The 23,992-nt window shown below is 45.8% G+C and overlaps 1 protein-coding gene across 3 annotated transcripts in view; it reads right to left on the reverse strand.

The window, feature by feature from the left end:
• Positions 1 to 23,992, reverse strand: part of BTBD9 (BTB domain containing 9) — a 260,533-nt gene that overhangs the window by 69,094 nt on the left and 167,447 nt on the right. For all 3 annotated transcript variants that reach the window (XM_029047292.2, XM_029047291.2, XM_029047293.2), the window contains exon 8: positions 16,508 to 16,697. In XM_029047292.2, the coding sequence (XP_028903125.1) occupies positions 16,508 to 16,697 (190 nt within the window). The remainder of the gene's footprint in view (positions 1 to 16,507; positions 16,698 to 23,992) is intronic.

Below are 23,992 nucleotides of genomic sequence, written 5' to 3' on the forward strand. Positions count from 1 at the left end.
GAGAGCCGCCACCACCAAAGTGGTTTCCATTGAAGAATTTCGGCGTCCTTTGGAAACAATTAGCTCAATTTGCTCCCACGTGTATGAGAGATGGCAAATATTATTCCGCTTCGCAAATGAAAGAAATGAGGTTAACGGGGTCTACTTGGACGTGAATGAGATCTAAGGCTGAGAGACTCGTGTGGGACAGGGACCGTGTCTGACCTGATTATCACGAGTGTTGACCTCACGGTTCAGAACAGCGCTCGATAAGTAACGGTGCTTAATAATGATAATAATAATAAAAATAATAGCCATTATGAATCACTTCCTATCTGCCCTGCACTGTTTTAAGCACTGGGGTAGATCCAAGCTAATCAGGTTGGGTACAGTCCCCGTCCCACGTGGGGCTCACTGTCTTAATCCCCATTTTACAGAGGAGGGAACTGAGGCCCAGAGAACTTCAGTGATTTGTCCAAGGCCCCGCTGTAGACCGCGTGACAGAGCCAAAACTCGAACCCAGGTCTCTTGAACTCCCAGGCCCACGCTCTTTCCATTATACCATGTTCTCTCTCTCTAGCAAATATTTGTTAAGCACTTACTATGTGTCAAGCAATGTTCTACACATTGGACTACCTGATTACCCTGTATCTACCCCAGCGCTTAGAGCAGTGCTCTGCACAAAGTAAGCACTTAACAAATACCAACATTATTATTATTATTACTCTCCCAAGTGCTCAGTACAGTGCTCTGCACAGAGTAAGCGCGCAATAAATAGCATTGGTTAATTGACTGATCGGGATAACAGCAGTATCTCCGGTCCTTCCACCCCGAGCAAGGAGCTGGGAGCTCAACAGTGTTGGGGGAAGAATATTTTCCCTTCAGACGTCTCTCCTGCTGTGGCTATCGTCCCAAGAAAAGTATGGTCATATGCGTAAATGTCTGAATCCTTGAGAATGCGCAGAGGTAGCTGGGAAGTGCCTAACTGCTGAGGTGGTGGAATAACATCTAGAGAAGCAACGTGGCTTAGTGGAAAGAGCAGGGGCTTGGGAATCAGAGGTCGTGGGTTCTAATAACAGCTTCGCCACTTAGCTGTGTACTCTGGGCAAGTCACTTCACTTGTCTGTGCCTCAGTTCCCTCATTTGTAAAATGAGACTGAGCCCCACATGGGACAACCTGATTACCCTCTATCTACCCCAGTGCTTGGCACATAGTAAGCACTTAACAAATGCCATCATCATTATCATTATTATCTAAACTGCAAGTTCATTGTAGGCAGGGAGCGCATCAAATGACTATGTTGCATTGTACTCTCCCAAAAGCTCAGTACAGTGCTCTGCATATAGTAAAGTGCTCAATAACTACCCCTGTCTGATTGACTGTACCAGTACCTGCCATTTAATCAATCCCAGATCTGGTTCATCATCTGCCTTTGTTGCACTGTTCCGGGCTCTAATCTGCAACGCCTTGGGCTTCCAGACAACATCTGTAAAAGTTCTTGGCATTGCTCGGACATTCCTAATCCTTTTTCCCATCCTAATCAGACTTTTCAACCACACTTCAAAAAGTGTACCCTTTTTTCATCTTCTGCTCTCATTTACTCTAACTCCTCCATCTGTTCTTTTATCCTAGTTACTTGTTCCTTTTCCAGCATTACTGACTCTAGTATTCATTCCAAGAAACTCCCAGGCCCTTGAAGATGTTCTCCATTCAATCTATTAAACTATTTTATGCCCTTCAATTCCTCCGAAAATATTTTTTTCCACTAAAGATCTCTATTGCTGGAAGGGAAAACAACCAAAAAAACCCCCAAAAGCTTTCTCATCAAGGAATTTAAACTACGATTTAACCGACTACATTTAGATGACGTGTAAGTCTGAGTTATCTGTCCTTAAATTGTAATGCTCTGTACGACTATCTGCTGCTACTCAGAGAAAGAACAAAGCAATAATGGTAATGATAATGATAAGACTAATTCCTAACAAAGTGAGAATCCTAGCTACGATGAGCACTTTAATACAACATAGCGTGCATCAACATATCTAATTGTGAGTTCAGTCTTTTGAAGATGAGGGAAAAAAGGGAGCAAGCGCTTGTGTACATTTTTTTTTCAGAGATTGAAAAAAGTTGCTAATTGTAGATTTTCAATGGAAATCTTTTGATCACTGGGAGGCAGTGAGGCTGCCCTGATTCGGGTCTTCAAAGCTCAGCTCTGTCATTTTAATTCAAACATTTCCAGAAGAACATCACTAGACTTTCACTTTTCCAACGGCTAAACACAAGTAATTAAACAAAACTGGGCCGGTTTCAAGGCTACCGGCAAAATGGACAGTTGTCACTTTTATCCAGAGCTACCTGATGTTGTTGTTCTTGCCGGCCCTGGAGCCGCCTTAAATTAACTCTGCCAAAAGGGAGCGATCCCTTTAGTCAGGACAACTTGCCTTGCCTCCGTCTAAAACGTGAATGAAGACTGAGGTTACAGCTCATCGAAATTCCCGGAGGACGCGAAAAAGCTTCCTTCCCCCTTCCCCATTTGTTCAGCTGAAGGATTGTCAGCCCTGAGAAAAACACTCCCTCTTTGGAATTCATCCTGCCTCTTTAGACCCAGCCAACCCGGGGACCTACATGAATATTTACTAGTGCACGCTGAGCAATGGGGGCCTCTTTCCATGCCCTGCACACTCACCCTTCCACGTGGATTCCAGGCATGCTACCAGGGTAAACTCCGGGAGGGGAAAGATGATTTTGCTGAGCTAGATGTCGTATGGTGAGGAGGAGGCTATCTGAGCGCAGAAGGCAGAGATGAAAGAAAGCACAAGGACCCAGATCTCAGACACTGCTCGGGCCCGGCTTTCTAAATTGGACTAAAATGCCCAATTAGGTGTCGCTAAATCTGGATCGTTAGTGAATGAGGATATGTCCGGGGCTACTTTGGTTATCTAGGTCAACCCGATCTCATCGGCTCCCATACGCCTGCGCCACACCCCAGTAGGCTGGAAGCCGGACGCGGGCTGGGACAGTTCTAGATAACCTACAGTTCTAGGTAGCCTTCCTTCCTGGCTCACAAACCCGTATAACCTTGGCGTTCTCCTCGACTCCTCTCTCTCATTCAACCCACACATTTCATCTGTCACCAAATCCTGGCGGTTCCACTTTCACGACATTGCTAAAATCCACCCTCTCCTCTCCGGCCCAACTGCTACTCCGCCGATCCCAGCCCTTATCCTATCCCGCCTTGATTACTGGATGAGCCTCCTGCCTGACCTCCTTGCCTCCCGTCTCTTCCCACTCCAAGCTATACTTCACTCTGCCGCCTGGATCAGTTTTCTACAAAAACATTCAGTCCGTTTTATCCCCCTCTGTCCCGGGGTTGCCCGTCCACCTCTGCGTCGAACGGAAGCACCTTATATGGGCTTTAAAGCCCTCAATCCACTTGCCCTCTCCTCTCCTACTACAACCCAGTCCTCACCATGCTCCTCTAATGCCTACCTACTCACTGTACCTCATCTCCTCTACCTCGACGCTCACCTCTCATCCACTGCCGCTGGCCTGAAACACCTCCCCTCTTCATATCCGACAATTACTCCCTTCACCTTCGGAGCCTTCCTGAAGGCATATTTCCAAGTGGGCTTCCCTAAGCCCTCACTTCCCCCCATGACCTTCTGCATCACCCTTACTCCCTTTATTCACCTCTCCTTCAGCCCCACAGTAATTACGTGCACATCCATAATGTAATTTACTCATATTAACGTCTGTCTGCCCCTCGATACCGTAGGCTAGTTGCGGACAGGGAACGTATCTGCCAACCCTGTTAAATTGTACTCTCCCAAGTGTTTAATACTGTGCTCTGCACAGAGTAACTGCTAAATGAATACGTTCGATTAACTGATTGAACTTGCCACATTTCAAGGGCTTCATGGATCCCTGCTAATCAATAATTACAATGCTCCCCCTTGAAGTTTAGGTAGTGAAGCCCCGTCCCTTGGCAAGAGCTATAGGGCACCACGAAGCTAATCCGATTTTACGGATAAAGAGCAAGTAAGTAGATTAGCGAACTGCACTCTTGTCGTGTCATGTCATCTGCCACTTGCCTGCCCGGTGCCTCAGTCTCCCCATTGGTAAAATGGGGATTAAATACCCGTTTTCTTTCTCACCTTGTTCACCCCCCTCCCACCCTACAGCACTTATGTACTTATCTGTCTTTTATAAATAGTAATGTCCGTCTCCCACTCTAGACTGTAAACTCGTTGTGGGCAGGGAATGCGTCTGTTTATTGTTACACTGTACTCTCCCAAGCGCTTAGTATAGTGCTCAATAAGCTCAGTAAGCGCTCAATAAATACAATTTGACTGACTGGCTCATTCTTAGGCTGTCAACTCCATGGGAGACAGGGACTGTGTCCACTCTGATTAACTTTCTGGCACATGGTAAGTGCTTAATAAACACCACAGTTATTACAATTCTGAATTCTAGGAATGCACTTGGATCATTCACTTTCAAGCTTCCTGAGGGAAAGAGCCATGTCCTTTTCTTCTAGTGTACTCCCCCAAGTGCTTAGTATACTATTCTGCATACAATCGCTGCTTAATAAATCTTGACAATTACTGAACTGACTGAATGGATCTCTGGGCTCAGGCCCAGGAATAAGGAGCTGTGGGCGGAAACAACTGTGACATTCCAGATATTTCGACTCTTGGGAGGAGGTGGAGCAACCAGGCCTGCCTCGCTAGCCCCCAGAGTTTTTTTCAGTGATCCCAGGGCCCCCCCATTTGACATTCTAACAGCTGCCGGAGAAACCCCATGGCCCCCAGAACCATCTAGGAAGCTCAGAAACAAGCTGAACTATCTCTGAGCACCTGGCGCACATGAATAATATTTACTGAGCACTTACCGTGCGCAGAGCACTGAACTAAGTGCTTGTACAATATCAGTACTGAGTAGTAAGAGCAATATAACAGAGTGGGTAGACACGTTCCCTGCCCGCAACGAGTTTACAGTCTAGAAGGATAAGCCTACTTTCTAAATTTCAGAGGGTGCAGGGGATTGCCCATGGATTTTTTTGGCGGGTGCGGGGGGGAGGGAGGAGGTATTTGTTAAGTGCTTACTACTTGCCGGACAATGTACTAAACACTGGGGTAGAAACAACATAATCAGGCTGGACACGGTCTACGTCCCGCATGGGGCTCACAGTCTTAATCCCCATTTTACAGGTGAGGCAACTGAGGCCCTGAGAAGTGACTGGCCCAAGGTCACACACAGCAGACAAGTGGCAGAGCTGGGATTAGAACCCAGGTCGATCTGACTCTCAAGCCCATGCTCTTTCCACTGGACCACACTCCTCTATCTGTGGCAGTTCATTCAATAGTATTTATTGAGCGCTTACTATGTGCAGAGCACTGTACTAAGCACTTGGAATATACAATTTGGCAACAGACAGAGACAATCCCTGCCCAATGACGGGCTTACAGTCTAATCGGGGGAGATGGACGGACAAAAACAAATCACATTGGATCAGAGAAGCAGCGTGGCTTAGTGGAAAGAGCGCGGGCTTGGGAGTCAGAAGTCGTGAGTTCTAATCCAAGCTCTGCCACTTAGCTGTGTGAGTTTGGGCAAGTCACTACACTTCTCTGTGCCTCAGTTACCGCATCTGTCAAATGGGGATTAAGCCTGTGAGCCCCACGTGGGACAACCTCATTACCTTGTATCTACCTCAGTGCTTAGAAAAGTGCTTGGCACATAATAAGTGCTTAACAAATACCATCATTATTATTACCGGATCTAGCCCAGCGTTAAGCAGAGAGCTTGGCACAAAGGAAGCACTTGAAACCCCAATTATTATTATGGGGACAATCCTGTTGACCTTCCTCCTTTTCCGGAGATTAAATGAATTTTCCTTATTCCGCATCTGACACAAATACACTGTCAGTGTACAGTGCCTAGATAGAGCCCCAAAGCTACATTAGACAGAAACCACTTGTCTGTGAGACACACTCTTCTTTTGTGGACCATGGGGGAACCTAGAGCATTTACAACTAAAGAGCCCAAACTGTTGTGAAATGCACTCAAGGATACGCCCTCTACACTGAGTTCCAGCCACACGCCGACTTTGTCGCAGTTGCTCTTTCTTTGCTCTTTGTAATAGCTTTGTTCATTTACTGGACTGAGAATACTTGAGGGCAATCTACCAGTTAAAACGACAGAAACGGCAGCCCACTGATTAAATGGATCACTCTTCCTTAGTCCTTATGAGAAAACCAAACACTTGGAAGTTTCTTCAGAGGGCTAGCGGAGGAGGATGCAGTGGGTGAACAATTTCCGGTCTGAGTACAGAACAAGAAAGAGAAAGATAAAACTGAGCCTTTGGCCCTCTATCTTCAGTCACTCCTACAAGCTGCCTTACATCGCCTGCTCGCTAAGAGTGAGTTTCCGAGATGAGGTTTAAAACTATAATTTTGGAAGAAGTCCCCTTTCTGGTTGAACTTCCAAACAAGATGATGCCAGAATCTCAAGCAAAAAGGTCACGTGGCTGGGCTAATATCTGTAAACAAACAAGAATTTTTCCATTAAAGCCTCCTGCTACATTTTATGACGACTGGGCGTCAGATTCCCCAATCATTCAAGGGAGATAAATTGATGAGATGTGCAGTAAATCACACATCCACAAAACACAAATTTTCAGGCACTTAACCTTTTCTGCTTTTCCAATGCGGAGTGGAATTCCACCAACCCTTCTGTATTTTGAACACACAATTTAGTTGCCATAGCAATATTTTCTAATCTTGAAATACTTCTATAATTGAATCATCTGAGGTATCAGTTCCCTACAAAACACTTCTCTCCTATTTTAAGGCTTCAGAATTACTGGCCAAATAGTGCTTTTACCCTTCAAAATATGCTGAAACAATGAATCGCTGATAAGATTTTTCATTCAAGATGCTGCTGGAGACTTGGAGCGCTATGATCTGCGGTTGATACGGAGAGAATGTGGGACTGATAGCCTCAGAGATAAATTACACCTGGTTAATGAAATAATAGAACAGTCTTTGGTTTGGGATTCTGAGGAATGATTCATCTGCCTGATACTTGGTACATTTTGTAATGCGTCCCTCTTTCGGCTGCAATTTCTATTAAAATCACGGGCCATCTTAATCTAAATTACTGGAACCATATCTATCCAGATGTTTGTGACAGTCAAACTGGAAGTCCCACGGGAAATGCGAAATGAACTTCCTCCACTTTTTGGATCGAGCCGAATACCGGCCATTTAACTCTCCCCATCCGGGCCTCCAAACCCATTCCTTCTCATCATGTAAAATCACTCACATCCACTTCTCTCCCCCTCTGTGTCAGTCATCTTTGACCACTCTTTTTCGAATGGCTCCCTCCCCTCTACCCTTTTTTTTTTCTGTATTTGTTAAGTGTTAACAAATACCAGGCACTGTACTAAGCGCTGGGTATTTAGTAAAGTGCTTACTAAGTACCAGGCACTGTACTAAGCGCTGGGACAGATACAAGTTAATCAGCCTGGACACAGTCCATGTCCCCCATGGAACTCAGTCTCACAGACACACTCGCATCTCTCTTATCCTAACTAAAACCTTCTCTGGATCCAACTTTGCTTTCCGGCTATCTCCTCATTTTCCTCCTTCCTATTCTTGGGAAGATGGGAACCACCACGGGCTAATGGATAGAGCACGGGCCTGGGAGTCAGAAGGTCAGGGGTTCTAATCCCAGCACCGCCACTTGTCTGCTGGGTGACCTTGGGCAAGTCACTTCTCTTCTCTGGGCCTCAGTGATCGCATCTTTAGAATGGAGATTGTCACTGTCAGCCCCACATGGGGCGGGGACGGTGTCCAAACCAATTTACTTGTGCTGCAGTGCTGTGCTTAGTACAGTGCCTGGGCTAAATACAGTACTTAAATATCGTAATTATCATTATTATTGTTGCCCGAGCTCCTCAAATGGGTATTACACACCTGTGGCTTCCACATCCCCTCCTGCAACTCTCTTCATGACCCACTACAATCCACAGTTGCTCGCTCGGAACTAACTAATGGGTTCCACAGTATCCTTGACCTCTTGGCTGTTTTGGACCCAGTGGCCCACTCCTGAAAACACTCTCTAACCGGTTTTCCTGACAGAGGTCTTCCCTGGTTCTCTCACTCTTACCTCTCTGGGTGATTCTTCTCAGGCTCTCTTCGCTTCCCAACCTCTCACTGTCGGTGTCCCTCAGGACCCCCTTCTCTTCTCAATAGACGTTCACTCTCATGGCTTCAACTACTGTCTCGATCAATCGATCAGTGGTATTTACTGAGCTTTTCTGCGGGCGAGCACTGTACGGTAAAACAGAGTTGGCAAACCCGTTCCCTGCCTACAGTGAGTTTAGCATCTAGAGGGATGATTCCCAAATCTATCTCGCTACCCCCAATCTTTTACAGTCACAAGGGCTGGGGGTAATAGAGAGAAAGGAAACGCTCAGCTACACCGAACTCTTGTTAGCAGCAAACTGTTTCAGCATCCTCCACCAGTCCCCTCTCCTTTACCATTCTCAACTCTAAACCAAAACTTTCACTAGAGCTGTGAGAGTGGAGCCAAATGTATTCCACTGACTCTCTCCGTTAGAACGGTGAAACAGCAAACTGGGGATCGATCGGTCAAGTGGAGAAGGAGAAACGGCACGAGTCCCGGATTCACAAATCCACTAAAATCGGAAGCTGCAAGTCTGAGGGTGCCCTTGCGAGAGAAGCTCTTGTACACTTTGTCCATTAAATATTAATTAATTATGGTATTTAAGCGCTTACTATGTGCAGAGCATTGTTCTAAGCGCTGGGGTAGATACAGGATAATCAGATTGTCCCACGTGGGGCTCACATTTTTTAATCCCCATTTTTACAGATGAGGTAACTGCGGCCCAGAGAGGTTAAGTGACTTGCCCAAGGTCACACAGCAGACAAGGGGCGGAGTCGGGATCAGAACCCACGACCTCTGACTCCCAAGCCCGGGCTCTTTCCACTAAGCCAAGCTGCTTCTAAATATGGTAGATGATCCTTCCTGGTCCTTTCCAATTCAGGTGAGCATTGCTCAGACTCCACTGGTTCACAGGAGAAAGGTCCATCCTACTCAATCAACCAACTGTACTGAGCGCTTACTGTGTGCCAAACAATGTACTAAACGCTTGGAAGAATACAATATAACAATATTCCCTTCCCACATTGAGCCTACAGTCTAGAGGGGGAGGCGGACATCAATATGAATGAATAAATTACGGGCAGGACATAAATGCTGTGGGGCTGAGGGGTGAATACAGGGAGTAAGTCAGGGTGACGCCAAAGGGAGTGGGAGAAGAGGAAATGAGGGCTTAATCACGAAGGTCTCTTGGAGGGGATGTGCCTTCAGTAAGGCTTTGAAGGGGGAAGAGTAATCGTCTGTCAGATACGAAGAGGGAGGGTGTTTCGGGTCAGAGGCAGGACATGGGCGAGAGGTCAGTGGCGAGATGGATTAGATCGAGGTAAAGTGAGTAGGTTGGCATTAGAGGAGCAAAGTGTGCGGGCCGGGTCGTAGTAGGAGAGCAGTGAGGTGAAGAGCAAGGGGGCAAGGTGATTGCTTGCTTTAAAGCTGATGGTGAGGAGTTTTCTGTTTGATGCGGAGGTGGATGGGCAGGACATGCCCCAGCAGGACCTAACTTTGCACTGTTGTGCAATTTTGGAGATGTAAAAGTCGCCGTATATCATAAGCACGAGACCTGAACTCACTTGCAGCGTGGCCATTCTGGGCCAAATTAACTTTCATAAATGGCACAAGTTTTTCCCTTTCGCAAAGTTAAAAGGACTCTAACCCCAAGGACCAAAAGGGTTCCGAATAAACCGAAAACATACACTCTGCAGCAAATTCCGTTGCTACTGTTCACGTAACAGTTTTCTCAGAAACTCAAAATGCTTTAAAATCATTAACTCCTTAACCCTCATAATGCCCCCTGAGAGAGAGATGGTTTACTTGGCTGCTTGAGATCTTCACGTTTCTAGCTTTGGAGGGCCTACTCATTCACAATTAGGTTTATAGTCAACATTGTGCTTATTTTACTCACAGCACTGCACATATCAATTACAGGACCATCCTTTTCAAGCTATTACCAAAATAGCTACCATAACTGACTATTTTACAATTAGGAGTGCAAGCAATATATTAGCTGAAAAAAGCCTCGCTTATAGGAGTGCTTAATGCAGAACATATCTGATTTCTGGCACGGACCTGAAACATTGAAAAAGATATCGTGATTAGCCAGAGGAACGATAATACGTCTCCTTTCAAGCGTCGGGAGTAGTCTCAACTGAAAAAAAAAAAATCGGCTACATCTCTTCTGCATCTTCTTGGATTGTTGGGACACAGCTGACTTTGGTTACCGAAGATCCAAGAGCTTTTAAAACTACCTGAAAATGATGTAACACATTTGGGAAGCAGCACGGCCTAACAGGATAAAGCACGGGCCTGGGAGCCAGAGGACCTGAGTCCTAATCCCGGCTCTGCCACCTGCCTGCTGGGTGACCTTGGGCAAGTCGCTTAACCCCTCTGTGCCTCAGTTTGTAAAGTGGGGACTAAGACTGTGAACCCCACGTGCGACATGGACTGGACCCAATCTGATCAGCTTGAATCTACTCCAACCAATGCTAAGAACAGGGCTTGACACAAAGTAAACACTTAACACGTAGCATATATATATAAAAAGGTAATGACTTCTCAATCACTTAGCTTTAAGATAGATTCCCATAATTTATTTTCCTTTCTCCTAAGGAAAACATCAGACATTTGGTAGAGCATTGGAAACCAGCTTAGAAGAGTGCTTGGCTCCTTGTAAGCACTTAACAAATACCATCCTTATTATATGCAAAACCATTACTGCCAAGATGTGGATTGAAATTCTCCTTCCTGTGGAAGAATAATAGTCTTGGGGAAAACCAAGAGGAGCGATAGTTGTGTGTGCATTCTATTCTGTTGAGGCCTCTAGGCTGTAAGCTGACTGTGGGCAGGGAATGAGTTACCAATTCTGTTAAACCGCACTCCGCCAAGTGCTTAGTACAGCGCTCTGCACACAGTAAGCACTCAAAAAATAAGACTGACTGCGTGGCATAATCGTCCCCTGCACCACGTGAAAATGGACGATGAACCCCATCTCAGGCCAAGGATCCCGAAAGTCGGGTTAAAGCAGAGAAAAGAATCGGGGTCCAGGCAGCTGTCACGATCAGAGCTGGAGGCTATTTCTGAGGCACCCTCACTGACAATTCCCTCAAATGGCAAAGACAGCTATTTTAATGGTGGCAGTAAGCTGGAAATTGAGGGGTCGGGGAAGAGGGGAGGGAGGGAAGAGGAGAGAGAGAGAGAACGAACAAACACTAAGGCGTATAAAGGATCTAGAGAAGAGGGAAATGAGAGGCTTCCAGGAGCTGGATCACAGTTCCCTGCCAGAATATGTTGGTATGGTAACAATAAGGCTGCTGTTAGGCCTAGGGAATACTTGCTAATATTGGGATTCAGATGTTGTCAAGGAGTATTCTCTGCAAAGTTACCTAACGACTGAAATCGGGTATGTACAAGGATTTCTCAGCAGGGCAGAACCAATTTTTTTGAAAGAAAAATTCCGATTCCCCAGTAATTTCGGAAAAAAAGCGCAAAGGACCGAGTTACCCTAATTCCGGACTGAAACTTCATTCTGACATTCACCACCTAAAAGGAAACTTATTTTAGAATCTAATTCGGCAGCCAGCTGGCCCCCAAAAAGAAAAAAAAAATACACTCCTCATTTCTAGTAACCTCCAGGCTGACAGAGTGAAAAGGCTTGAGTCTCTTCAGATCTTTCTGCTTACTGCACACAGTAAGCGCTCAACAAATACAACTGAATGAATCTTTCTCCCAGGTGTTGCTTCTGTATCACTGGGACTTCTTCAGGGTACGGTGACTGGGAAATTAAGTCAGTGATGCCAAGCAATAAAGCCGAAGGTCAAATGTCACCAATTAACCACCCATTATTGGCTATGAACAGGTGGGACTGATCCAATTTGTGATCAATAAATGTCTTTCTGGGCACATGAATCAACGCTAACCAGAACCCCTGGTTTTTGACGTGGTGCTTGTCCATTGGAAGTCTGCCTTGCTCTCTTAATCATGTAACAGAAGAAGCAAATTCAGTTCCTGACAGCATAATGCCAGCTTCCCAGAGACGTGTCCGTTTGTTCTCTGTGGTAGTTACGGGGAGCTTCGGCTGTTTGGATTTTGTTTTTTAAGCTCTAGACATAATAGTTTGGTTTAAAGAAGTTGAAAGTTTCAAATTGGACAAAGATCAATGGTATTCACTGAGCGCGTACTGGGTGCACAGCACTGTACTAACCGCTTCAGAGAACACAAAAGAGTTTACAGATGTTATTCTGCTTTCAAGTAAGGTTGGCATAGTGGTGGTCAGAGAGAAGATTCCAAAAACCAAGGGCCTAATTAGGAAAGACGCAAAAAGGCCTTGTGTTGCATTTTTCAACGCTTTGTCAATTAAATCCCAATCCTACTTTTTTTTCCCCCTCTCGGGCCCAATTCGAATCGCTAGTATTGCTGCCTGATAAGGTAGTTCCTAACAGATCTTCGTCAAAGCAAGCCTGCTTGGTAACCCAATGAAACTCTCCCCAGATCCAGGCACCGTCACAGAGGCGACCTAGATCCCTTCGGGAGTTCTGACTATATCTTTCACCCCGTCTACCAACGTGAGATCGCAAGGCGTGCCATTACTGGATCGGACCGATGATCCCTTACGATACTGTGTTCGCTAAGCCTCTGCCCTTCCGTACTGAACTTCTGGGTCTCTCTTCACCCCGAAACGGGTCTATTCTCATCCTTTACGTGACCCTGCTCTCTACCTACTGCAGAGAGTTTCTCCTCCAACAACTTCCCGTTTCATCTGACGAACCATCTCCCTCACCTCCTTTCGGACCTTCCCACGCTTCCTTTTTGGAAGTAGATCCTGATTAGGACGGAGGTAGAAAGCGAGACATTTGACCTTAGTGGTCTCAAATTCAGATTCTCTATCGTGCAGTGCAATGTTGCCACCTACTGGGTTTGCTGCTAAATCCACATTTTAAACATGGCGGTGAAGAATCCCCCACCGGTCGGTTATTTCTATCCATTCAATCGTATTTCTTGGGTATTTACTGAAACATTCACGGCAAGTCTCCGTCTTCCGCTGCCCGGATTTAAAACGGGCACGGGTTTTTGCACTGACAACACGTCTACCAACGCTGTTATATAGTGCTCTGCACATAGTCGGCGCTCAATTAATACAACTGATTGATATTTTAGGCCCATGTTACCGTTATACCTCTATTAAGTAAAACGGTACAATCCCCTGGGCAGTGTACAAACAACCTGAGGGCAAAGTCAGAAGTCTAAATTCCAGGGAAAATCAAAGCTGGTAAAATGGTAGGAAAGACGGAAGCAAAGATGGGATTCTAAAACAGTACCTTTCATAGAGTGTGCTTCAAAGTGGGAGAAATAAAGAGGGGAAAGAAGGGAGAACAAAGAACGGAGGAGCAAGATGGGCCTGGGCAGAGCAAGGAAAAAGTGAGAAAGAGGCAGAACAGGGAAGAAAGGAAGAACAGAGTGTCAAATGGCAGGGACAGAAATGGCAGGGGGAGTGAGGGGAGAGGGTGTCCACATCAAATTCTCTGAACATGCTGTTTGATTTCTTTTAGATCCCGGCAATTTGGGCACGTGTTGTACAGAATGGCTTAATTAAGAGAGGATCTGGGCTCTAATCCCAGTTTTGCCACTTGTCTGCTGTGTGAACTTGGGTGAGTCACTTATATTTTCTGGGCCTCAGTTACCTCACATCTCTAGAATGGTGATTAAGACTGTGAGCCTCAGAATAATAATAATAATGGTAACTATTATTATTATGGTATTTAGGTGCCTACTAGGTGCCAGGCACTGAACTAAGAGCTGGGGTGGATACAAGTAAATCGGGTTGGACACAGTCCCCGTCCCATGTGGGGCTCACGGTCTTGATCCCCATTTTCCAGATGAGGTAACCGAGGCCTAGAGAGTGAAGTGACTTCCCCAAGATAACACAGCAGACAAGTGGTGGAGCCAGGATTAGAACTCATGACCTCCTGACTCCCAGGCCTGCGCTCTATCCACTGCGTCCCGCTGCTGCTTCAATGTGGGATGGGGGACTGTGACCAATCTGATAAGCTTGTATCTATCCCAGCGCTTAGTACAGTGCCTGGCACAAAGCAAGCGCTTAACCATATATCACACCTTTCACCCGTAGCCTCCTAACCTGCAACCTTCACCGATTACTATCTTCCAATCAATAGCATTTACTGAGCGTTTACTGTGTTCAGAGCGCCGTTCTAAGCCGACTGGGTGAGTACAATGCAACAGAGTTGTAGCCACGTTCCCTGCCCACCACGAGCTTACAGTCTAGAGGGGAAGAGAGATATTGATAGAAATAAATCATTTATGGGTGTGGACATAGGTGCTGTGGGGCTGAGGGTGGGGCGGATACCAAACGCACCAGGTTTTGCATACCTTTTACATACGGATTTTACGTTCCTTTTACTTCTTCCCGAACCCCACCGCGGCCCACTCTTCTTCCCTCTCTAAGCCCTGTTGGCCACCTACTTTGTCGGTTCACCGGAAGGCAACAGGTGTGACTTTTCCCCAGCTCCCTCTACACCCGCTGCCCAACTCCCCTTTTTCCTAGTGGACTCCCCGGGAGGCCCGCTGCCCGTTCTGCCTGATCGACCCCCTCTAGCTGGGCTTGCCGAATAAACTCATCGGTGAACAATTTATTTATTAGACCTGCCCCAGGTCACAAAGCAGACGGGTGGCAGAGTTGGGTTTAGAAGCCAGGTCCTCTGGCTCCCAGACCCGGGCTCTATCCACTAGGCCTCGCTGCTTCCTCCACACAAGGAAGAGTTGTAGAAAAACACAAAATGTGGTCCCTACTCTTGAGGAGCTGAGAGTGTAATGGGGGAAAGAGAGGAAGACACCATCATGTAGGCAGAGACGCATGAAAAACAAATTAGATTTCATGCAAGTTAGAAACTTGGGGCATGGAAATGACACTCCAGAACATCGATGAGAGAAATATGTAAACATTTTGAAGACTTTACGCAACTGAGCGTTGACAATTACTAGAATATGGCATCAAGTGCTCTGATGAAATGGCCCGATGTATTGAGTCCTAAAATGTAAAATGAAGAGTTATGGTGTCAAAGAACGGGGGGCACTTCCTCCTAGCCCCCGTAAGAAAGTCGCTGCTTTAAGAAAGAGCTGAATCCAGCAATTACACAAGGAAGCCGATGGAGAACCAGAGAACAACAACAGTCCTCACGCTTCGCTCCTCTAACGCCAACCTATTCACTGTACCTCAATCTTGTTTATCTTGCTGCCGACCCCTTACCCATGTCGTCCTCCCGACCCGGAATTCCCTCCCCCTCCACAAATGACAGAACACCTCTCTGGCTTAAAATCCATCTCTTCCAAAAGACCTTCCCCAACTGAGCCTTCATTTCCTCTAATCCCTCTCCCGTCTACGTCACCCACGCCCTTGGATCTGTACCCTTTAAGCACTTGCTATTCACCCCACACTCAGCCCACAACCCTTATTTATACATCTGAAATTTATTTACATCAGTGTCCGTCTCCCAGTCTAAACTGCAAAGCTCCTTGGGGGCATGGAACATGTTCACCAACTCTGGTGTGCTGTACTCTCCCAAGCACGTAGTACAGTGAGCACTTACTGCAAACAGTAAAGCGCCCCATGAATACCACCGAATGATATACCGAGTCCGATCTAATTGAGTAAATTCGATATGAGCCGATGGACTATATACAGGCATGGCCTAGTGAACAGAGCCCGGGCCTGGGAGCCAGACGGCGTGGATTCTAATTCCAGATCTGCTGCTTGCCTGCTGGGTGACCTTGGCCAAGTCATTTCAATTCTCTGGGCCTCAGCTATCTCAACTATAAAATGGGGATGACGACTATGAGCCCTATGTGGGACAAGGACTGTGACCAATCTGATTAGCTTGTATCTATCCCAGCGCTTAGCAGAGTGCCTCGCACTCGAGGGCGTGGGTTCAAATCTCGGCTCCGCCACCTGTCCGCTGTGTGATCTCGGGCAAGCCACTTAACTTCTCTATGCCTTAGTAACTTCATCTGTGAAATGAGGATTAAGACTGTGAGCCCCATGTGGGACAAGCTGATTATCTTGTATCTACCGCAGCGCCTAGAACAACATAGTAAGTGCTTAACAAATACCATTATTATTATTATTATTAGCACGTTATTATTATATAGTGAGCACTTAACAAATAACAAAAAAAGCCCCAAAGCAAACCAAAAACTCCAATCGCTTCCCAGTAAAAACCTACCAATACGGTGCTTACATATTTGGGTAGGTCAGATACGGTCATATCCGCGGCCTCGAAATGTCAGAGAGCCCGATTTCCGCCGGTTTCTAAGAGCAAAGGGGCCTGGGTTCCTTACCGTATCGAGCCGATCATGTATGGCTGGGCCAGCTGCACCACGATGGCGCCGCTTCCCAGCTGGTGGCAGGTGTAGCCAGAATCCCAATCGTAGTTCTTCGTGTCTCCATTCAGCAAGGCATTGCGGCTCCGGCTGACGCCTTCGATCACGCTGGCACAGTCGGCGATCGTCGCGACGTTTTCCGTTGGAACTGTGGATTGCCAGACAAAAGTTCAGTGTGAGGACCAAGTGAGCCGGCTAGAGTGCCACCTTCTACGCCCAAGACTACCTCTCTCTCCGGTCAAAGGGGAAACGCACTTTTGACGTTTCCCATTTCAGATCCCCAGACCAATCCTCAGCGATGAAGCGGCGTGGCCTAGTGGAAAGAGCACGGGCTTGGGAGTCGGAGGACCTGGGCCCTAGTCCTGGCTCCGCCACTTGTCTGCTGTGTGACCTTGGGCAAATCACTTCACTGGGCCTCAATTACCTCTCCTGTAAAATGGGGATTAAGACTGCGAGCCCCATGTGGGATAGGGACTGTGTCCACCCTGATTATCTTGTATTTACTCCAACGCTTAACGAATACCACAATTATTATTATTATTATTATTAATACTCAACATCCCACCTCATATACATCCTTAGCTGCTTTGTTCTTTCCCACTGGAAAGATCATCGGCACCTCTGCTCGAGAGCCCATCACCGAAGAATAAATTAAAACATCTGCGAGGAAATCTAACTAACTGAATACGGTAAAATGCTCGAGGGGAACAAACACCTCTTGGGGCAGATGTGGGAAGGGAACTGTTTGGAAATAATCCGTAAACTTTAAATGAAGTGTTCAGAGACTGCAGATAATGGACTAAAACTAGCTGCAGAGAGTGTAGAAAGGGAAATTATTCCCACAAGGTGTATCTATCTGGATAGAACAGCAGTCATTATAACTGTGGTACTCGTTAAACGCTTAGTACGGGTCAAGCTCTGAACTAAGCAATGGGGTAGATTAAACCTAATCAGCACAGTCCAAGTCCCACATGGGGCTCTCACAGTCTAAATCTCTATTTCACATGTAATCTCTCTGTGGGCAGGGAATGTGTCTGTTATATTGTTGTGTTGTACTCTCCCCAGCGCTCAGTACAGTGCCCAGCCCACAATAAGCGCTCAATAAATACGACTGATGATTGATTCATGTGACTGAGGAACAGAGAAGTGAACTGCTCTAAGACACACACCGGAAATAGGACCCAGGTCCCTTGGATTCCCAGGCTATCCACTCTATCCACCAGGCACGCTGCTTCTCAATTTAATTCCTCTGCTCCCTCCTTCTTACACCGTGAACCCGAGGTGGGACCTGATTATTTTCTATCTTTCCCGGCGCTGACTACAGTGCTTGACACATAGTAAGCACTTAAATTCCACAATTATTATTGTTGCTATTCTGTCCAGACACACGCACGTTCCCTAATTCCTCGGCGGGATTCTCTACGAAACCCATAGAGAAAGAAAAAGCAACTCAAAAACACACCGTGTGGAAGGACTGAGTGTACTTTCGATGGAGGCTTTAGTGTAGTTGGAGAGATATGGCCAGGTCATAACACTTCCTCTCCTCGTACAATGTTCAGAACTCGACGTTCAAGAATTCACAGAGAGCTAGTGAGGAGCCGAAGAGATCTTCCACACAACTCCTATTCAGTAAGTCACCTAAGACCAACACCAGAAAAACCTACCCTGGAAAGGTCTCAAACTATGAGAAAGCACAGATCTTTAGGAAGTGCCCTTGTCCTCAAAATACCAGTGTCAAATATGAATATATCCTGTGCCTCTTTTCTCTTTCCACCCCCACATTTCTTTCTCCTCTCCTACAGTCCAAAGAGAATCCTTCTTCAACGACACTCAAAAGGACGTTCAAGTAATTGAAAAGTTTCTGTGGACTGGAAGGGAAGCAGCGGTCTCGCTGAAGCCGCTTTTTGAATCCGGACGGCTCGGTCCGTAGAAGAGGCTAGAAATGAAGTCTGCATTTGACCGGGCCATTCAAGTCCATCTTTACACCATAAATACGATTCTGGTTCTCTTTCCAAACTCCCTTTCCCTCTAAGAAAATGAACCTGACTAATAATTGCTCAGCAACCTGTTTTGCTGTCTAATGAATGCCATCCTGTGGTCCTCTTGTGGTGGGGAAATTAGAGAGTGAGCCTAATTGCAACACACAGAAGGTACCATACTGTCTTTCCTCCCTAGGGGACTCTGCCACTCCCCATTTTGAATGTTCATTATCGCATCTCATACCCGTCTGATAAATTTATTAAAAACACCATCTGGATGGGACATCGCGTTGCGCGCTCTTTCCCGTGCTCTGGTTCTCCTCCCTTCTCCCTTTGGAATTTCTGCCTCAATTTGTGTCACTTTGTTTACAGAAACGTTCTGCCAAAAACAACAGTCTTGATTCTGTCTCTATCTTGGTTTCTTTTGCCATTCTTCAGCAAGGCGCCTACTATAATAGCCTAGGCCGCGAGTGAAAAGCAAGGGAGAATTGCCTCGGCAGAAATTACTTTTTCCCCCTCCACGCACATAGCAATTTTGCTCAGACAAATTTAATTTGCTATTTCAGAATGTAAAAGATGCATGTTAAAGTGTGTACATTCTGCAAGTGCATGAATCCAAGAGCGATTCGGGGATTGGCTAACTGCAGAAAAAGTGACTGGAAACTATTTTACTGCTCTCCGCTCTAATGCGGTACTGGGGGTGGTCAACAGCTTGCCAGTAAATTTAATTCTCGGGCAATAAATTTTTTAAAAGGCAGTATTACTTCACTAGGACATGACCTGAGGGGCCACCTGTACCAGCCATATTTAAAGATAAGACTGACATGTTATTTAACTGTCTTCAGAGATCACCTTTAAGAGAAGGTGGAATAAAAAAAAATCCCACTCCAAGCAGATTTAAGAAAAAAAAAAAGGAAATAACACTTAGCTCTTACAGAGGACTATCATCTTAAAGCACTTTTACAAAGATGAACTGTGCATTTTTGCTCTCTAGAAAATTTCTGTGACTATTTCCACTGGAAAATGGTTTGAAAATAGGACAGTGGCTTCTACAGAAACAGGTCTGTACGGGAGGGTGAGGATAGTGCTTACTGCCCAAATTTCCCCCCTTAGGTACAAGCTGAAAGTTTGAAATTCCATGAGAGTTTAATAACTTGCTGGAAAGTGCTTCACCAGGTACGGACACACAGGGCTCTTGAAACTTGTTAGTAGAGTCAATAACTGACTAGAGCCCTATTACAATCCTATTTCCTCCAAGTGGAGCCACTGACACTCATTATTTCTCGGCAGTTGTAAAAAGATAACGCTAGATTAAACTATAGAACTCCCCCCACCGCCCCCCCAACCCCTTCCTCCACACAAAACCCTTCCGTTCCCTCAGCGAAAAAGGATTAGGTTCCAGTTGGAAGATTCATTCATTTGATCGCATCTGTTGAGGGTTTACTGCAGGCAGGACACTGTACTAAGTGCTCGGAAGAGTACGATATAACACTAAACAGACATATTCGCTGCCCACAACGAGCTTAAAATCTCAAGGTCGGGGGGAGACAGTCTCCAATACAAATAAATATATGACAGATATGGACCGGGAAGGGAGAAGAAAAAGGGAGCAAGTCAGGGTCACGCAGAAGGGAGTGGGAAAAGGAGGGGCTTAGTCTGGGAAGGCCTCTTGGAGGAGATGCACCTTCAGTAAGGCTTTGAGGGGGGGGGGGATAGTAACTGTCCGTCGGATTTGAGGAGGGAGGGCGTTCCAGGCCACAGGAAGGACGTGGGCAAGGGGTTGGCAGCGAGATAGACGAGATCGAGGTACGGGTGAGCAGCAGTTTGTCATGGGCTTAGTAAAGTGTTTGGCAGATAGGATGGGCTTAGCAAAAATTGATATCATTATTATTATCAACAACAACAGAGTTAGAACTGGAGGATGCCCCAGCAGGATTGGCTATTGACGAGGGCCCAGAGCTCTTTTGTTTCGTGGCCGCGGTCCCTGAAACCTAGGTCTTTTTTTGTTCGTTTTATGGTGGTTGTTGGCACTTATTATGTGCCAAGCACTGGACCACGTAAGAGCCGGGACAGAAGGAGATAATCAGGTTGGGCATGGTCCCTGTCCCACACGGAGCTCACAGTCTAATTAGGAGGGAGTACGATGCTCTGTACACAGTAAGCGCTCAATAAATATGAATGAATGAATTTAACTCCCATTTTCCAGACGAAGGAACTACAGTACGGACAAGTGAAGTGACCTCCCCAAGGGGCCACAGCATATAGGCAGCAGAGCTAGGATTAGAAGCCCGGTCCTCTGACTCCCAATCCCGTGCTCTTTCCACTAGGCCATGCTACTTCTCAGAGAAGATCCTAATGACTAGAACAAGTGTACCTCTCTCAACAACAGTGTACGATTTTCAGAAGTTTCAACATTCAGAAATTCAATGCCTCAGAACTGAGTCCCAGGGCCATTACTGTGTGGGAGTAGCACTAGTTCAGTGTGCGACACGGTGGTTTTTAACCTCAAAACGTGGTTATATTCGCTTGTATTTCATAATAGTACCCATTCAGATTTGAGCTGCTATTCAACTTCTACATCCTGCACGCTACGGGATGGTTTTTCCTCTCTGTAGAGATTCATTTCGACTATTAATCTAACTTGGGGGTGTTCGTACTACTGTTTTTCTAGGGAAATGAGTGGCAACCCATCATTTAGAAAGCCACATAAATCAAGACTGTTCTTTAGCTCTGCATATCCCCTCTGCTCCTATCCAATACTCTCGTCCTAAGTGGTGGGCTAGAACTAACTCCCCTACCCTTCAATACTTGTTTTGGCTGGTGAGGTGTCTAAATAGCTGCTAGGATACTGTTCAACTATATGAACTAATATCACAGTCCATAGCTAGTTTTAGATTTTGGGGTTTAAAATACGTAATTCAGGAGCTCTGGGGTTTTAGTCTATTTTTTAATTTGGGAAGATTGGGTTTGAATCTGGTGAAACGATTCACCATCAAAAGCACTTGCCCGGCATGTGTTTATTCCGTAATATTACTCCTTTATGGCACTTGCAAATGAAGCCAACGGCTTAAACAAACGCACGACCTGGCTGCGGGAGACCAAAGGACCTGGGTTCTAATTCCGGCTCTGCCACTTGTCTGCTGGGTGACCCTGGGCAATTCGCTTCACTTCTCTGGGCCTCAGTTACTTCATCTGTAAAACGGGGATTGAGACTGTGAGCTCCACGTGAGACGTGGACTGTGTCCAGCCTGATTAGCTGGTATCTACCCTAGCACTTCATACAGTGCCTGACACATAGTAAGCACTTAACAAATACCATTATTATTATTATTATTATTGTTACAAAGCCATTTTTTTCCCATGCCACGAATGATGAATGTATGGCATTTATTAAGTGCTTACTATGTGCCGAGCACAGGACTAAATGTTTGGGAAAGTATACCAGCATTATTATTATTATAATACAACAGAGCTGATAAACACAGTCCCTGCACACACCGGGGGGGGGGGGCACGGGACACATACATAATAATAATAAATAATTATGGCACTTAACGGCTTCCTAGTTGCCAGGCGCTGTACTAAGCACTGGGGTAGATAAAAGATAATCAGATTGGACAAGGCCCCTTTTCTCATGGGGCTCGTAATCTGAGTAGGAAGAAGTTGGATTTAATTCCCAGTTTACAGATGAGGAAGCCGAGGGTCACAAAAGTTAAGTGACTTGCCCGAGGTCATATGGCAGGCAAGTGGTGAAAATACATGAAAAAAATAAAATAAATTACTGATAAGGGAAACAATGCAGTATAAGGATGGATACATAAGTGCTGTGGGGCCGGAGTGAGGATCAAAGTGCTTAACTATATGGTGTTTGTTCCTTCCTGCTATTTTTAGTGAGCTCACTAAAACAATTTTGCATTCCCGCCTCAAAGCCATCGCCACAACTTGGGGAATATAGTTTTTTTAACTACAACAGCAAAGACAGCAAAGGATGCATGAAAGTTGTTAAAGGCACAATGAAAAACTGTGGTGATTTCATTTTGTCAGGGTTGTTTTTTTTTCAATGTATTCTTGTAATAAAGCTATACTTTTTCTTCTTTTTTTTTTTTAACCGTAGAAGTTTTGAGTTGAGGGACTAACCCCACCATCAGATTCTCAAAGACACAAAATCGCATTGATTTTGAGATGGTACACGATATCCCTTAAGTCTTGAGGAATCACACAACATTCCATAACAGAGGCATCGATCATTCCAAAACGCAAATTTCCTTTGAAAGCAGTATTTGGAAATCCATTCTTCCCAGGAATCAATCATTGGTAGTTACTCAGCATTTACCATGTGCAGAACACTTGCTGCGTCCTTCCTATTTAGACCGTGAGCGCCACATGGGACGGGGACTTTGCCAGACCTACTCGTACCTACCCCAGCGCTTAGAACAGTGTTGGACATGTAGTAAATGCTTAACAAATTCCACTAAAAAAATTAAAAAGGCACTGTACTGTTTGCAGTTCTATCAACAAATAGACAGCACTGATTTGCTCCCTATATTTACCACACCTGCTCCTCCGGCCCACAGCATCTACAAACATATCTTTAGTTTATTTCTATTAATGCCTATCTCTTCCTCTAAATTGGAAGCTTGTTGGTGGGAGGGAACGAGCCTCCCAACTCTGTTGCACTGGACTCTCCCAAGAGCTTAGTAAAGTGCTCAGCTCACAGAAAGCGCTCGATAAATACGACTGAATGAATGAATGAACTGGCTGGGCTCGTACTTCCAGAGCTCAGCCACCATCAGAACGAAGGTTCAGTGAAACACATATTCTTCTCCCGAAGGCCAAAGTTAATCCAAGTTTGGATAGTAGAAAGTAGGATATATATGACAACAGACTGAAAGGAGTTGGGCAAAAGCACCTTGCTCAACAATACTCTGAGTTCTGTCGTTCAGTGTCTGGGTGACGGACTTTGGTTAGAACATTGCTAAAGAAGGCGACGTCAGGCATTCGAAAATGGGAGTGCCTGGAGGTGGTGTGTTGAACTGTTGGAAGAAATGGGGAGGCGGCGAGGCCTAGTGGAAAGAGAGTCAGACTGAAGTCAGAGGACCTGGGTTCTAATCCTGACTCTGCCATTTGCCTGCTGTGTGACCTTGGGCAAGTCACTTCACTTCTCTGGGCTTCAGTTCTCTCATCTGTCAAACGGAGATTAAATCTTCCCTCCTACTTCACCTCTAGAAGGTGAGGTCATTGTGGGCAGGGAATGTGTCTGTGATATTGTTTTACTGCACTCTCCCAAGCACTTAGAACAGTGCTCTGCACATAGTAAGCACTCAATAAATACGACTGACAGTCCCAGGTGGACAGGGGCTGTGTCCAACTTGATTATCTTGTAACTACTCCAGCACTCGGAACAGGGCTTGACACATAGTAAGCATTTACAAAAACCATAACAAAAAATAATTGAGTACATGCA

This window comes from Ornithorhynchus anatinus, chromosome 19 (genome assembly GCF_004115215.2).
Source record: "Ornithorhynchus anatinus isolate Pmale09 chromosome 19, mOrnAna1.pri.v4, whole genome shotgun sequence".
NCBI classification, from domain to species: domain Eukaryota; kingdom Metazoa; phylum Chordata; class Mammalia; order Monotremata; family Ornithorhynchidae; genus Ornithorhynchus; species Ornithorhynchus anatinus.